The 17,592-nt window shown below is 36.9% G+C and overlaps 1 protein-coding gene across 15 annotated transcripts in view; it reads right to left on the bottom strand.

Moving 5' to 3' along the window:
* The window catches only part of USP40 (ubiquitin specific peptidase 40), a 91,201-nt gene that overhangs the window by 51,475 nt on the left and 22,134 nt on the right, over positions 1-17,592 (bottom strand). For all 15 annotated transcript variants that reach the window (XR_010109424.1, XM_063595313.1, XM_034955388.3 and 12 more), the window contains 5 exons: positions 15,158-15,253; positions 13,553-13,660; positions 6,362-6,662; positions 2,330-2,411; positions 302-473 (listed from right to left, as the gene is read on the bottom strand). Coding sequence is in view for 14 of the 15 variants with exons in the window: in XM_063595313.1 (XP_063451383.1) it covers positions 302-473; positions 2,330-2,411; positions 6,362-6,662; positions 13,553-13,660; positions 15,158-15,253 (759 nt within the window). In the remaining variant the exon portion in view is untranslated. The remainder of the gene's footprint in view (positions 1-301; positions 474-2,329; positions 2,412-6,361; positions 6,663-13,552; positions 13,661-15,157; positions 15,254-17,592) is intronic.

Genomic DNA, 17,592 nt, shown 5'->3' on the forward strand with positions numbered 1-17,592 from the left:
AAGGCAATTTGCTTTCATTTATTTTCTAAAAAAGAGACAACTTTATATTCTTTCTTCCCCTCAAATAAAATGTACCGGGCCTGATTGTCCACCTGAAAAGCTGCTGGTAGGAGCTGTGGAGAAAAGCCTCTCTAAAAGACTTAGGAGAGAAAATTTGGGTCATCCCTCTATGAAGTGGCAGATGTCAGATCTTCCTAAGCAGCTTTGAAAAATAAAGTTGTATCCTAAACAGAATGAAATGGAGAGTCTAGCTGGAGATGGTGCTTGATGTCTGAATTAAGAGGAAGTAAGGCGATATTACCTGAAATATTGACTGCCGGAGATCTCCTAAAGTTTTTCTTTTATCAAAGGTCAAATCCCACACGCTTTCTGTTTGAGAGACTACTGGGTGCAGAGCCCCATTGAAGAAATGATACTGAGGGCCCAGGTGAAGATGCAATTCAAAAGTATTGTTTGCAGAATCACATTCTGCCCTTTAAAGAGGCACAAAAATACATAAATACTGTGTTTTTATAACAGACACTGTGTTTTATCTCAAACCAAAGATATCTGGCTTACAATAAAGTTCTCCATCCCACCAAAGTAACAATTTTTCTTCTATGTGCCATAATTAGTCACTTTAATTTTTCAGTCAATAGCAAAAATTCAGTTCTGTCACCATGAATTCCAAGAGAAAACTGTTTTAACATAGGCTGCAATGTTAACTCCATTTCTCTGAACAAAGGCTGACACTTGAAATCTTCTAATTCTGAGATTATATTATATTTATGAACAAAATGCTAGAGACCGGCTTACATCATTATGTTAAGTAGCAGATTTACTTCCATGTCATCTATCATCCTTATTTCCACTAGATTTTGCACATTCTCCCATGATTTTTTTTTTTTTTTTTTTTGAGACAGAGTCTCACTCTATCGCCGAGGCTGGAGTGCAGTGCTGCGATCTTGGCTCACTGCAACCTCCACCTCCTAGGTTCAAGTGATTCTCCTGCCTCAGCCTCCTGAGTAGCTGGGATTACATGTGTGTGCCACCCTGCCTGGCTAATTTTTGTATTTTTGGTAGAGATGGGGTTTCACCATGTTGACCAGGCTGGTCTTGAACTCCTGATATCAGGTGATCCATTTGCCTCAGCCTCCTAAATTGCTGGGATTACAGACGTGGGCCACTGCGACCGGCCCCATGAAATACTTGAAGCCAGTAGCATGAACCTCCCGAGACCACGTTATCCAGGCTAAAAGTCCTTGGCAGCAGCCTGGTGTTGACTGCTCTTCTCTGAATCCACTCGGCTGACTCGAAGCCAGCGCGAAACACAGGTAGGGTCTGACCAATGTGGAGCTGGAATGAGGCTTATCATGCAACTCACGTACTTCAGGACACTTCAATGAACATGGTCAGAGAGCACAACCACACGAAAGACCTTAGTGCGGGTTGACGACAGCCCCTCAGGCTCTGCCTTTTATTTTTTTATTTTTATTTTTTTAAAATAACAACTGCTAGTCCAGACCACTTATGCAGGTTATTTTTTAGACTTAAGATATTTCACTCCGTTAAGTTTTAATCTTTTTGGTATCTTGGTTTTTGTTGTTTCTTTGCTCGTGTCATTCACTGTACTTTTTTCCCCCAGCTCCAAGCCAATGATAAAAATGTCAAATACACCCTGTCATATAATCAGGCATTTGGGTCCACAAGGAGATCACGGTAACATCCATTTTCCTAACCCAATACCCTATTGACCCTAACAAAGCACAAATAAAGAAGCAGTTCAGAGTCAAAGGTGAGGCCCCAAAAGAGAATGCTGAGATCATAAAGTTCTCACAAACCATCTCTTTAAGTAAGAATCCATTATAGGCTTTCCCCCAAGATCAGCATTGCATTCAATAGGTTATAGCATCCATATTTCCCTCCTTTTGAAAATCTGCCCACCACTGATCCTCTCTCACTACATGCCAGTTCGCTACAACTACTTACCTATGAGGGGTGATTTTCATGGCAGGCTCTCTTTGGACCCAAGGAAATAATCTGGCCAGGCCAGGATACAATTCATTCAGCCCCACTATGTGCTCACTGATTTCTCTACTCTTCTTAGGCTTCGATCCCTACTTAGCAATGGCTGTTTTATATGTCACCATTTAATTCACTCTCACACATAAGGGATAATTTCAGAGTTAAAGTTACCCTCACTATAAAAATTCAGCAGCCAAACAGACACTTGCATTAACAAGTTGACTACTTTTTTTCTTTTTAATTTTCATTATTGAATGCTTAAGGCCTAAATTAGATCTTTATTCTCTGGAATACTAGTCAAACTCTAAAAGCAATTTAAAATTACCTTTTGGTTTGCAGTTCAATGTTAGCTGCATCCATTTCATTCAGTAAATGACACGGAACCCCATATCTTGGATTAGCTCGAGCTGTGAACAAAATTTTTCATTAACTTGTGTTGGCTAAATGAAATCTGGTTGCTGGAAGAGGTAGCATGAAGACTAGAAAGGACTGTCCTGGGAGCTAGGAAAGCTGCTATTAATTAGCTGTGTGAATATGAATTTTCTCAGGATCTCAGTTTTCCCATCTGAAAAATGAAAAAGTTAGAACAAATGAAAAGTAAATATTTCTTTAAGACAAGCTAGAAGAATTCCATTTTTTCAACTCTTTTAAGTATACTTTTTAAAAAGAACACCCAGATTTTCATCTTTTTTTTTTTTCTTTTTTTTTTTTTTGAGACGGATTCTCACTTTGTCACCCAGGCTGGAGTGCAGTGGCGCAATCTCAGCTCACTCTGCCTCCCAGGTTCAAGCAATTCTCGTGCCTCAGCCTCTGAGTAGCTGGGATTACAGGCTCCTGCCACCACGCCTGGCTAATTTTTGTATTTTTAGCAGAGACAGGGTTTCGCCATGTTGCCCAGGCTGGTTTTGAACTCCTGGCCTCAAGTGATCTGCCCGCCTCAGCCTCCCAAAGTGCTGAGATTAAAGGCATGAGCCACCACGCCTGGCCTCAGATTTTCATCTTGATTACAAATACAATAAATGACTACTGTAAAAATTCTGGAATTTTTTTAAGTGTAAAAGAAATAGATACTGCTCATAATTTCACTCCCAAGACACACACACACACACACACACACACAGGCACACACACAAACACACACAATTTTAAAAACTGGGATCATATTCAACAAATCTATTTTCATTTCATACACTGTATTTTCCAAAGTCTTAAATAAATGATTACATAGTAGTCCATTCTATAAGGAGCATAATTAACCTAACCAATCTTTTTCTGTTAGACATTAAGGTGATTTCCAATTAATCACTATTTTAAAATAGTAGGAACAATAAACATCTTTGAGCATCAACATTCATATACAGCTCCGATTACTTTAAGACAAACTTGTGAAAGTAGTATTACTGGTTTAAAGGGTATGACAGTTTCAAGGCTTTTAAATACACATACTCAAACTGATCGTATTCCATACCTACCAGCTCTAGAGGAAATGTCAACTGTTGGAACCCAAGAGTCACAGAAATAGTATCTGATTTGGTGGGGCATCTCACTAATGTTCATCTCATTGCCATTCTTCTTCTTTTTTTTTTGATTACAGGTTAAATTGAAAATTTTTTGAAACTCAGGAATCTTCTTTTTGTAAATTGCTTATTTATATCATTTCCCCAATTTACTACTGAGCACAATGAAATATATGTAAGCGCACTCTACAGATAGGGGAAATTAATTTGTCATATGTTTTACTGTTTTCCATTAGCTTGTCATTTGCCTTTTAATTCTGTTTTAAGGGTTATATCACTTTGCCCTAGTTTTTTCTTTCTTTGCTTTTATGCTCGGAAAGGTTTTCTTTACCTTAAGATCAAATATTTATATTTTACACATTTTACGATTCCTTTTTTACATAAATATTAAAGGAACTATAATTTCATTTAAGTGATTTGTATAACAAAGAAAAATGGCTTAGTTATTTCCCTAGCAAATAACCAACTTCCCAGTTGTATTTATTGAGTAATTCACTCCCTTCCTTCTCCAAAATATCTGAAGAGCTACCTTACCATGGATTAAAACACAAATATGCTTAGATCAACTCCTGGGTTTACTGCTCTTTTTCAATGATCTGTCTACCTTTTTGCATTACCACTACACTGTCTTCATTGCTATAACTTTATAAATATGTTTTTACTGATACAGCAAATTCTCCCTCAGTCATCTCTTCTTCAGTTTTTATTACTTTATTTCTCCAGGTGAATTTTAGAATCATCTTATAAATTCTATCCCTTCATTCCCAAAAGAGTACACCTAGATTTTTTTGTTGGATCTTTGTTCAATTCCTAAGCTAACAAGAAAACTGTCATTGAGTACATATTCCAATTACATACACACTAAAATTCAATTCTGTGAAAAAGACTAATACTCCATTTGAAAATATTCTTTTTCTGATAGTATATATTTCTATAACTGTGAATTCTGATACACAATATTTTTACCAGAACCATTTCCATATCTTTTTTTCCTCCCAGAAAAATACAAAGCCTTTTTCATTAACAGCATAGTTATGTAACTGTTTTAGATCTGGAAAGTTAATTTCCTTTGATTCACATGCAAATTAGTAACTGCTTTATTCTTATTCTTTATAAAAATGATGGCTATTCTCATTCTCTAAGAACAATATTCTCATCTCTAATAATAGATATGTCTCAATCTATAAAGCTTTTCTCATTGCAGTTTTTAACTTTTGAGCGGACTTTGAGAAGTGATCGAAAAATCTTACTAGGCCTCATGCCTGTAATCCCAGTGAGGCAGGAGAATAGTGTCTGGAGACAGGGAACCTAAGGCTGTTTCACACCGACTTCCTAGAACTAAATTGAAAGGAACACCCTAACTTTCCATGCCTAAGTAACAGAAGGACCAGAGGCTACTTCCCCTTTTCTGCGCACACATAGGAAACTGGCTGACCCCAACGAATCAGACAGTGGGTGGAGTCTTCGTTTGCAACTCTGTAACCATTTCAGCCTCTGAATGGTTGCTGGCAACAAATAACACTGAGCAACAAATCAGACTGATTGCTGGGAGGGTCTTCGTTTGCATCTTTGCAACTTCACTCCAGCCTCTGAATGGGTGTTGCCTGCAGCCAATCAGACTGATTGCCAGCTATGTCTTCGTTTGCAAGTAAGTATAACGTTGTAACTTCACCCAAGCCTCTGATTCGTTGCTTTCTGCAACCAATCAGATGTTTGCACATGAGAGTGACCTTTGTAACTTCACTTCAGCCTCTGGTTGGCTGCTTTCTGCAACCAATCAGACTGATTGCGGGCTACCAATTCATTTACATGAGGTGAGCATGAAGTGGCCAATGGGAAACTTCTAGGGGATATTTGGACCGGAGAAGATTCTGTATCTGGGCCCTTGAGCTGCTGCTCAGGCTGCTCCCACACTGTGGAGTGTACTTTTGTTTTCCATACATCTCTGCTTTTGGTCTTTTGTTGCTTCATTCTTTGCTTTGCTGGGCGTTTTCTCTAATTCTTTGTTCAAAATGCCAAGAACCTGGACAACTTGTACGCATGACCCTCTACCGATGACACCAGCATTTTGGGAGGCTGAGGTGTGAGCATCATCTGAGGCCAAGACCAACCTGGGCAATACAGCGAGACCCTGTCTCTAAAAAAATGAAAAAATTAGCCAGGTGTGGCAGCATGTACTTGTAGGCCTAGCTACTAAGGGAAGAGAATCACTTGAGCCCAGGAATTAGAGGCTGCAGTGAACAATCATGCCACTGCACTCCAGCCTGGATTAGAGAGTGAGGCTGCATCTCTAAAAATAAATAAATGAATAAATAAACAAAAAGTCTTATTGAGAAACAGGAAAATAAAGGAGAAGATATGAAAAGATATAAATAAAGGATAAATAATAGAAATAAAAGATATAAATAAGCAGAAAATAAAGGAGAAGATATAAAAGAATCAGGAAAATAAAGGAGAAGATATAAAAATAAGACCAAGGCCACTTAAAATTCAAAGGCAACATATGGCTGAATGACAGAGCCAAGTCTGAGCACATGGCAATCGCACTCAAGTTTGCCAACACAAGAAGGTTTTATGATATCCAAGGAAATCAAATTTTGAAAATGTAATGATGATCTTACATTATTACAGGGTAGAAAATTAAAGAGAAGTATATAATCTTTATAAAATGACAAATTGTTAGATTTCATTTGGCATAATATAGTTCTTGTTAGCTTTAAAATATTTAAAAATGTTCCAAGAGTAAACCTTTTTTTAAAAGAATAAAAATTCAAACAGCATTCCATGTTTATCTTCTAAAGCCATTAACTGAAACAAATGGGAACATTTGCTTTCCATACCTTCAGGGGGTCTTTGCAACTGGGATTTCCGATAAAACAACATGTAGGCACTTTCTTTACCCTGGAACTGCTGTTCAATATCCTTTTCCCTGATTGGCTGGACTTTAGAATCATTTATATCAAACCAGTGGGGACAGGAGATGCTATTGTTTAAACCTGGGGATTCTGGAGGAAGCATCTTGAAAATCTGCTGGTCATTCCTTTGGAAATCAGACTCAGCCTGGAGAGAACTATTCTTCAAGAGACGAACTGTACTTTCATCTGAACTGAGTAGAAATATCTGAGAATGGAGCTGTAAGAACTACACAGAAACAAAAAAACAAATGCTAAGTTAATTATTTAAACAAAAATTAGATGTGATTAAAAAATGTTTTCTTCCTTTCTGTGATTAGATCATTTAACTTCATCTTTATTTCTAACCTGGCCAGCTACGGGGGAAAATCCATCTAGGTATCATAAAACATTTAATAAAACCACAGTGCTCTGTTAAATAGTCTGATAGTGACATCCAGGGAGGAGGTCGCTATGCCACAATCTAAAAAGCATTTTGATTACACCTCACTAGCGCTGTTTAAAAGAGTATTTAACTGGAACAGATTAGGTAGAACAAACACTTTTGAAATATTTAAAAGCAATCTAAACAAGGCACAAAACAAAGGCAATCACACAGTGTACCACCATAAAAGATAATTTGAAAACCCAGATAGACTCTGTTGGGATAAGGTAGTAATTATCAACCTAAATTATCTTTTAACCTGAACTAAAGTGAATGTTGTCTGTTCTAAAAGCTGGCAGACAAGCTCAGAAAATCAAAGCATAGTAAGGGTTAAGTCACAATCCCAAAGTTCTTGCTAAAGGATTAAGAAGAAAAAAATCTCTTTCTCCATTGCCTGTCTCTACCTCCCCATCCCCTACGCCCCTATCCTCTCACTCTTTAACCTCTGTCTGGCCTTGAGTCTCTTTCTTTTCTCTCAGCCTAATTTACTTTATATAGAAAATTACTTGGGAGTTAAATCTGACACTTGGGTACTTCATCAATCACCCTGGAAAGGTGATTTGCTAATTTTTCTCTTGGAAAGAAAGTAATCTGTGGTAATGTCAACTTTCTAATCAAAAGTATTATTTTATCAACAAACAGAAGAGTGTAGGGCATAACCCAAAGACAACATTGTTAACATTGTGTATGAGAACAGAGGGTAAAATAGCCTTGTAGCTAATTTGTTTAAGGTACAAAAAAGTATCAACAACTTGAAAGCTTTGAGTAATGAACTTTCTTTTCATTTTTTGTTCTTTGGGTTTTTAAGTAATGAACTTTCTATATAGCCACGTTTTTCTTTGTTTGATAGTTGAGAATTAACTCTTTTAAGCCTCAAACATCAGTGCAGTCTAGTCCCATTAATGACAAAGAAATTTTCTTAGACTAATCTTCCTAATAAAAATGATAAACTCTAGGCAAAAAAGGAAAACAACTGTTGGCAAAGGAACCCAAAGTAGGCATAAAGTGAAGATATAATACTTCAAAGAAGGGAAGCAAACCAGGTGAGTTCTGCACTCACCTACCTACTACCCAGTTTGTAGCAGTGCATGATGGAACAGATTTCAAGAAAAGGCAAGAGTCTTACTGGGCTGAGGGGACAGAATCTGAGAATACCAGAGAGGCGAGATCCCACGAACGAGCCCCAATTCTGTATCAAATCCCCTTAAATCCTTGGCTAACTCCTAAATGGTAGAATGGACAGCTCAAAGAGCCCAGCAGAGAGTATCAGTTAGGAGGTTCGATATCTGAGCAGGGCTGCCTGATGCCAAGAAGAAAGAACAAGGAGTTCAAGTCCTACCAAATTAAAAAGAGATAGCAAACTTTTTCTTAAAGAGCCAGATGGTAAATATTTTAGAAGCAAAACTGAGAACATTACTTAATACTCACTTCACCTTTTAAAAAGTAACCATTTAAAAATGTAAGGCATGTTCTTAGCTCAAGACTATAAGAACAGGCAGCAGGCCACATTTTGCCCACCGGCCATAGTTAGCTGAGCCCTACTCTAAGAGGAAGGACCATGACCCAGGGCTAAGCTATTCCCTAGAACTAAAGCCAAAATTGTAACAGACCCACCATAAAGCCCAAAATTTAACTTCCACAGAATCTAAAAGATTCAAAGGTAATTTGAGGGCTTGTTAGAATGCAATGCAAAGCTCTTCAGAGAAAAATAACATAATCTAGACTCTCCACAACACATCATCCACAATATGAGATAATATGGAGCAGGGGGGCAAGACATGGGGAGATGATGGTCAAAGGATACAAAACCTCAATTCAACGGTAGGAATAAGTTGTTTTTCTTAAAAAATCTATTGCACAGTATGGTAAATACAGAAAATAATAACATACTATACATTTCAAAATTGCTGAGAATAAACTTCACTACAAAAAAATAAGTATTTGAGATGATGGATATGTTCATTAGATTTTTCTGTATTGTATTTGCAAATTAAAACATCAATCTGTACCCTTATAAATATATACAACTAAAATTTATCAATTTGTAATTAAAAAATAAAAATTTATATTGAAAAGATTATATGACATGCAAAGAAACAGGACAATGTTATTCATAATCAACAGATGGAATGGTCAATTCAAAAGAGAATAAAACAGTCAACAGAATCAAATTCAGAATTAATCTAGCTACTATAACAGCAAACAGCTATTATAAATATGTTAAAGAATTTAAAGGAAAAGATGAATAGAATGGGTAAAGAGAAGGGGAATTTCAGCAGAGAAATGTACACTTTAAATAAGAGCTAAGTGGAAAGACTACAACTAAAAAGTATAATATCTGAAACGTATAGCTCATTTGTTGGTCTTAACAGAAGAGTGGCTCAGTGGAAGAAAAAATTAGCAAAGCTGAGGACAGATCACTGGAAATTGTCCAAATGGAAGTAGGAGAAGAAAAAAATTAAAGAACAAAACACCAGTCTGGCCAACATGGCAAAACCCTCATCTCTACAAAAAAATGCAAAAAATTAGCTGGGTATGGTGAAACATGCCAGTAATCTCAGCTACTCGGGAGGCTGAGGCTGGAGGACTGCTTGAGCCTGGGAGGCAGAGATTGCAGTGAGCTGAGATTGTGCCACTTCACTTCAGCCTGGGCAACAGAGTGAGATCCTGTCTCAAACAAAACAAAACAAAAGCCCCCAGAACATCCAAGACCTGAGAGGAAATATCAAATGGTCGAATACATACAGTTGGTCCTTAGTATCTGCAGTTTCCAAATCCACAGATTCAACCAACCATGAATCAAAAACATTAAAATAAATAAACAACAGTATAATAGTGAAAAATAATAAAAACTTAAAAATACAGTACAACAACTATTTACATAGCATTTATATTGTATTAGGTTTTTTTGTTTCCTTTTTTTTCTTTTGGAGACAGGGTCTCATCCTGTTGCCCAGTCTGCAGTGCAGTGCAGTACATGATCATAGCTCACTGCAGCCTCAGACTCTTGGGCTTAAGCAATCCTCCACCCCAGCTTCCCAAATAGCTGGGACTACATGTGCGCACCACCGCATCCAGCTAATTTTTAAATTTTTTGTACAGATGGGGTCTTGCTGTGTTGCCAGGACTGGTCTTAAACTCCTGGGCTCAAGCAATCCTCTTGCCTAGACCTCCCTTTTGCTGGGATTACAGGTGTGAGCCACCACGTCCAGCCTATGTTAGGTATTATACGTAATCTAGTGATAGTTTAAAGAATAGAGGAGGATGTGACTAGGCCATATGCAAATACTATGCCATTTCATGAAAGAGACTTGAGCATCTGCAGATTTGGGTGTCATCTGGGGATTCTAGAACCAATCCCCCATAGATATGGAAGGATATAGTTAGACTCCCAGAAAAAGAAAGAGAGATGAGGCAGAAAAAGAAATTGAAGAAATAATGGCCAAAATTTTTCCAAAATTTTAAAAAAGACTTTGGACCACAGATATTAAAAATACGTAGCAATAGAATGTAAATAAACACAAGGAACACAATACCTAAATACATTATTGTCAAACTGCTGAAAACCAAAGATAAAAAGAAAATCTTAAAAGTAGACCAAGAAAAAGAAACATTACATTCAAGAGAATGAAATAAAAAATGACAGTTGGCTTCTCATCCAACATACTGGAAGCCAGAACACAATGGGCCTCTTTAAAACACTGAGAAAAACACAAAAATGATTAACTTATAATTCTGTATCTATCAAAAATATCACTAAAAAATGGAGGTAAAATAAATATTTTCAGACAAAATCTGAAAGCATTTTTCACCTGCAATTCTGAACTTCAAGAAATGCTAAAGGAAACTCTCTAGGTTGAAGGGAAATGATATGAAATGCAAACCTGGATAAATAATGAGCAGTAAACTCCAGAAAAGATAAATACGAAACACTATTCTTTCCTTAATTTCTTTAAAAGTCACTAAAGTGTTTAAGCAGAAGTAGTAACATATAGTGGAATTTACATTATATGTAATGGTAAAATATAAGAAGGCAATAGTAGGAAAAATGGGAATGGGAAAATGAAATTATACTATTGTAAGCATCTTACAGTATACATAAAGTGGTATAATATTAATTTGTAATTTATCATGTTAATTTATATATAGTGTAATCGCTAGATGAAATTAAATAAATAGATTAAAAAGCCAACAAAAGAGCTAAAAATGGGACACTAAAAATTTATTAATCCAAAAGAAGGTAGGAAAGGAAGAAGAAAATAACAAAGAATAGAGGAGAAATAGAAAACAAATAGCAAGATGAGAGATTCAAACCCAGCCATATCAATTATATTAATGTAAATAACTAAACATTCTAATAAAAAGGAAGAGACTGTCAAACTTTCTGTCATCTGACAGAAAACAGAAGAGCAGAGAAAATCAACACAGGCAAAGTCGTTTTCTTGAAAAGTTTAATAAACTTGATAAACCCCAGCAATGAAAAAGAAAGCTAAAAAAAGACAAATTATCAATATCAGAAATGAAAAAGGAAACATAAGTTTATATTCTACAGACACTAAACGGATAATAAGGTGAGATTTTAAACAACTTTATGCCAACAAATTTGACACCTCAGATAAATGAACAAATTCCTTAAAAACCATAATTTTTCAAAATAAACAAGATCCAACTTCATACTGAGACACACATGTATAAGAAAGCTTATATGGCTACATTAATACCAGACAAGGTAGATTTCAAGGCAAGGAATATTAGCAGAGATAAAGACAAGCATTTCTGGCATGGTGGCTCATGCCTGTAATCCCAGCACTTTGGGAGGCCAAGGTGGGAGGATCTCTTGAGCCCAGAAGTTCGAGACCAGCCTGGGCAACATACGGAGACACCATCTCTACAAAATGAAAAATAAAAAAAAAGAACACATAGCCAGGTGTGGCCAGGTGTGCCTGTGGTCGCAACTACTCAGGAGGTTGAGCCAGGAGGATCACGTGGGCCCAGGAGGTCAAGGCTGCAGTGAGCTGTGACTGTGCTCCTACCCTTCAGTCTGAGTGACAGAGCAAAACTCTGTCTCAAAAAAAAGGCAAGCATTTCACGCCAGGAGGCAATAACAATCCTAAATGTGTATGTACCTAATAATATAGCTTCCAGAAGATACATGAAGCAAAAACTGTCAAAACTTTTTTTTTAAAAAAATGAGACAAATCCACAATTATAGTTGGGAGATTTAAAAACTCCTCAGTAATTAACAGAAAAGGCAAACAAATAATAAAGAAGAAGAATAGAGAAGAAACAACACAATCAATTTGACCTAGTTGTCACTTGTGAAATGCTACATCCAATAACTGCAGAAAACAACTTCTTTAGTGAACACAGAACATTGAGCAGGATAGACAACACTCTGAACCGTAAAACAAGTCCTAAGAAATTCAAAAGAACTGAACTCATATAGAGTATGTTCTCAAAGTACAATGAAATTAATTAGAAATCAATTTACTGACATAACAAAAAGATAACTAGAAACCCCCTAAATATTTGGAAATTGACCAACACACCTCCAAAGAACTCAAGAGCCAAAGAAAAAAATAAGAGAAATTAGAAAATATTTCAAACTGAATGAAAATGAAAGCTTGTTGAATATAACTGACTATATTCAACAATATAACTATAATCAACAATATAATCTGTTGAATATAACTAGTGCTTGGAAGAAAATTTATAGCTTTAAAAGTATTAGAAGGTTTAAAACAAAAACTGAGTTACCAACCCAAGTAGCTAGAAAAAGATGATCAAATTAAGTCCCAAGAAGAAGAAAATACTTTAAAATAAGAACAGATATCAATGAAATAGAAAATAGAAAAGCAATAGAGAAAATCAATAGCATTGCATCAAATTATATCTAAGGCAAAAGCTGGTTTCTTGAAAAGGAAAAAATTAACTTGATGGCCAGGTGGATCACTTGAGTCCAGGAGTTTGAGACCAGCCTGGGTGACATGGCAAAACCCTGTCTCTACAAAAATTAGCTAGGTGCAGTGTCACATGCCTGTAGTCCCAGCTACTCAGGAGGCTGAGGCAGGAGAATCACTGGAGCCTGGGAGGTGGAGGTTGCAGTGAGCTGAGGTCGTGCCGCTGCACTCCAGCCTGGGCAACAGAGTGGACCTCAACTCAAAAAAAAAAAAAAAAAAACAAACCAAAAAAAAACTTGATAACCCCCAAGCAACACTGATGAAAAAAGGTGAGAAAATAAAAATTATTAATATCAGAAATGAAAATGGAACATAGCTTCAGGTTCTACAGACACTAAAAGGATAATGAGATATTTTGAACAAGTTTATACCAATAAATTTGATACCACAGACAAAAAGGCAAATTCCCTTACTAGAATTTTGTGTAAAAAATCAAGTGAAATCTGGGTGAATACCTGAAGACATTTCTCTAAGTAAAATGATAAGCTTTAGGGTATGAACTCTGACATTTTTTAGGAGTCACTCCCCACTATTTTTGCTTACTTCTTGTTTCTATGATAAATAACTCAGTAAGTAATACTTAATAAGTAACTTAGTAGGATTCTAGCCATTATACAAATACGGTGATTTTATTTTCACCTATTTTAAATATCCTTCTGCAAAGGAATTCATGTTGTTGGGATCATAATGAAATTTCTTGGGACGAGGACTTCCCAAAACGATGCCATGTATTACCTTCCGCAGTGGTCCATGCTGTTTTCTGTACTTCTTGTTCCAAGATATTCCTATCTTTTTCAAAAGTTTCTGGCCCAGCTGATCAACAGGAATTAGATTATTCTCCTCCTTATGAGAGAAACACAGTCACTCAAGAAAATCTGATGAGAAATAATTGCATACTTACAAATTCAAAGAGACCAACAGGATTATACCTAATTACATATGCCTAGAACAGCAAACACGTAAGTTGATTCCATCATAATTATTTTATTATAAAAAGTTTTTTAAAAACTGGTTAAGCCTCAGTTGAGAAAACTTGGATTTTTGCCATTTTCCATGTGCCACAGTTTAACCATTTGAAGAGCAATATCAAAAGTAGCTCAAGGTTTCATAAATTCCCAACATTAAAAAGGAATTTTCCATTTAAATGTGTAAATTACTGATATTAAACAAGAATTTTGGAAGAAATACGTAAGTGCAAAAACAAAGATGATTAATGTCTTATCTAAATGTTTTGAAGTATAAACAAGTTCTAAAAGGGGGTGAGATGTAGCGGTGACAGACTGAATTGTATCTCCCCAAAATTCACATGGTGAATTCTTAACCTACAATATTTCAGAATGTGACCACATTTGGAGATTAGACCTTTAAAAAGGTGAATAAGGTAAAACGAGGCTGTTTTCCATTTTAGAGTAGGCCCTAAGTAAATCTGATTGGCATTATCATAAGAAGACGAAGTTTGGACAAAGTGACACCAGGGAAGCACACGCACAGAAGAAACACCATGTGAGGACACAGGAAGAAGACAGCCATCTGCAAGCCAAGGAGAGAGGCCTCAGAAGAAACCAAAACTGCTAACACCTTAATCTTGGACTTCCAGCCTTCAAAACTGTCAGAAAATACATTTCTCTCATCTAAGCCATGCAGTCTGTGGCATTTTGTCATGGCAGCCCTAGTAAATTCATACAATAGTCATAGATCAATATAATTAAAGTACTCGACCCAGGTCCCTAGCAGGAATTATAACAAATCATTTATTAAGGATGAATGAATAAATGAAAGAAGACCTCACATCTTTAAAACAGCATATTAAACAAACTTTAAAAGTCATCTACTTGAGATATTATCAGTGAGTGCCAGGAATGAAAAAGGGGACACGCTTTCAGGTCACATAGACATTAAAAGGATAATATGGAAATGCAATAAATTGCAAAACAGCATTTAGTAAAGCTCAATTTGGTTTAAAATGACAATAATAGCCAAAAAAGTCATAACCCAATTCCAATATACATATATAAACATAAAGAAAACAGAATGCAAAGAATATATATCAAAGTGTTAACAATAACTGTATCTGGCTTACTTATACTTTTTATCTTTTTTATATATTTTCTGTTTTTTTCTTGAATTTTCTACCATGAATATGTATTTCATTCATAACCAGAAAATCCCCACAAAAATCATTAAAATATAGATACAGAGAATGTCCTTAAGGAAAGACTATGAATGGTAATAATATCACATCTAGCAACTAAACCACATATATTCTTACATATATACACACATGCACACATACACACAATACATACCATACATACAAATACATACACACACATACTATACCTCTAATAAGATTGCTTTTAGAATAATCAGTGGATGATCAATCTCTTCTTCACTCTGGAGATCTTTCAGATTCACATCTGGTTTACTTTTTTCCTCCTAGGAAGGAAAACAGTATGAGTTTCTATCACTAACCCCTTAAAAAGTAACAAAATAGGAATGTTGGCCAGGCACAGTAGCTCACACCTGTAATCCCAGCAATTTGGGAGGCCGAGGCAGAGGGACTGCTTGAGCCAGGAGTTCAAGACCAGCCTGGGCAACATAGAGAGACCAGGACACTCTACAAAAAGATTAAAAAAATTAGCCAGGAGGTTGAGGCAGGAGGACTGCTTGAGCCCAGAAGGTCAAGGCTGCAGTAGGCCGTGATTGCGCCACTGCACTTCAGCATGGATGACACAGAGCAAGACGTTGTCAAAAAAAAAGTTTCAAGATGATGAAATGGTGGTAAAAACATCACAATAATCTGCATATGCTTGGAATGAGGCAGACCTGAGTTTGAATTCCAGCTCCTGGTTGAGCAATCCTGGACAATTTACTTCATCTCTCTGGCTTTAGTTGTAAATTGGGAATATGAAACAAGTAAAGCTTCTAGCACAATACACACAGTGGGTTCCAATATTTTCCAGCTTAGCACTACTTTAGCTACATTTTACATAATTTGATATGTTGAGTTTTCATTCAAATTCAGTTCAAAGTATTTTCTGGTCTTCATCCCGTATGGTCTCATTCACTTGTGTTGACCTAAGGAAATTCTACTCATCTTTGCAGGCCAGGCTCAGCTTAAATACTCCTTTCTATTTCCTGATCATCCAAGTTTTCACCCCATTTTATGAAGGTATTCGGGAACATGTCAAAATTCCCCGGTAAGTTATTTTCATTGCCTTTTATTTCCATACATGCCATCTTGTAGAAGTATTTTAAATGGACTTAAAACCAGAAATACAGATAGTCCTAAACAATGCAAGCCAAAAATAAATAATCAATAAGTGATGGAAAAATATGGCAGGCCAGATACAACCATCCTGCTACAAAATTACTAAAAATGCTAGATAAAGTAAAACCAAAACAAATAAAAACATCTTAAACACACCATGAGCTTGCAAGAACATCAAGGAAAACTCTTCTGAGGTCAAAAAGTGAAATGGGAATGTGGGGAAGAAATCCAAAGATGAGGCCTCCAGATGTGCAACTGCTATGGCCAGAGTAGTTAGGTTCCCCCAAAATTCATACGTTGAAACCTAATCACCAATGCAATAGCATTAAGAGGTGGGGTCTTCAGGAGATAATTAGGTCACAAAAGATAAGCCCTCATGAATGGGAGTAGTGCCTTTATAAAAAAGGCCTGAAGGAGTTTTGTGTGTCCTTTCTGCCATGTGAGAACACAGCAAGAAAGTGTCATCTATGAAGCAGAGCAAGTCCTCACAGACACAAAATCTGCTGGTGCCTTAATCTTGACTTCCCAGCCTCCAGAACCGTGAGCAATACATTTCTGTTGTTTACAAATTACCCAGCCTAAGTGTTGTGATAGAGCAGCCTGAACCTGAATGGACTAAGACACCGATCTTGCTGACACTGAACTTCCATTTTGATGCCCATACAGGACACAGTTGGGGAGAGAAAGCCTAGGCCTACCCAAAGGAGGGAGTGGAGGGACTGGTCTTTCAAACAACAATCAATTCTCCAATTCTCTGACATCAACTAGGTGTCACACAATTGTATTCAATTCTGACACTATCAGATGATAGCACAGACTCCGTAAGTTGAGGACTCAGTCCCGTAAGACTGTCCCCTACTTCAAACACCAACCACATACGGAGTCCCTAGGGTACTCACACTTCTGCCTGGCTGATTACAAATTCTAGGGTTCCCATCACCCCAACTCAGGTTCATAATTTTCTGGAACAACAGTAAGAACTCAGGAACTTATACTACACTTTATTACAAAGGATATAAATGAATAGCCAGATGGAGACAGACATAGGGCAAGGTCCAGAAGGGCCCAGAGTTCAGGAAACTCTGTTTCCGTGGAGTCGAGGTGGCCACCCTCCCAGCATGAAAATGTGTTCACCAACCCAGAAATGCCCCAAACCTAATTTTTCAAGAGGTTTCACTGAAGTTTCATTACAGAGGCATGACCGATTAAATAAATCACTCGTCACTGGTGACTGAACTCAATTTCCTGTCTCTCTCCCCTCCCCAAGGTCAGGGAAGCAGGGCTGAAAGTTTCAACCCTCTAATAATGGGACTGGCTTCTCTGGCAACCAGCCTCCATCCTGAGGCATCTAAGAGTGACTTCATTAACATCAACTCAGGTTTGGTGGAAAGGGGCCCATTATGAATAACAAAGGACACTCCTATCACTCAGGAAGTTCCAAGGAGCTCTGTGCTAGGAACGGGAACTGGAAAGGATGACCAAATATATACTTCTTAATATATCA

This window comes from Pan paniscus, chromosome 13 (genome assembly GCF_029289425.2).
Source record: "Pan paniscus chromosome 13, NHGRI_mPanPan1-v2.0_pri, whole genome shotgun sequence".
In the NCBI taxonomy this organism is placed as follows: domain Eukaryota; kingdom Metazoa; phylum Chordata; class Mammalia; order Primates; family Hominidae; genus Pan; species Pan paniscus.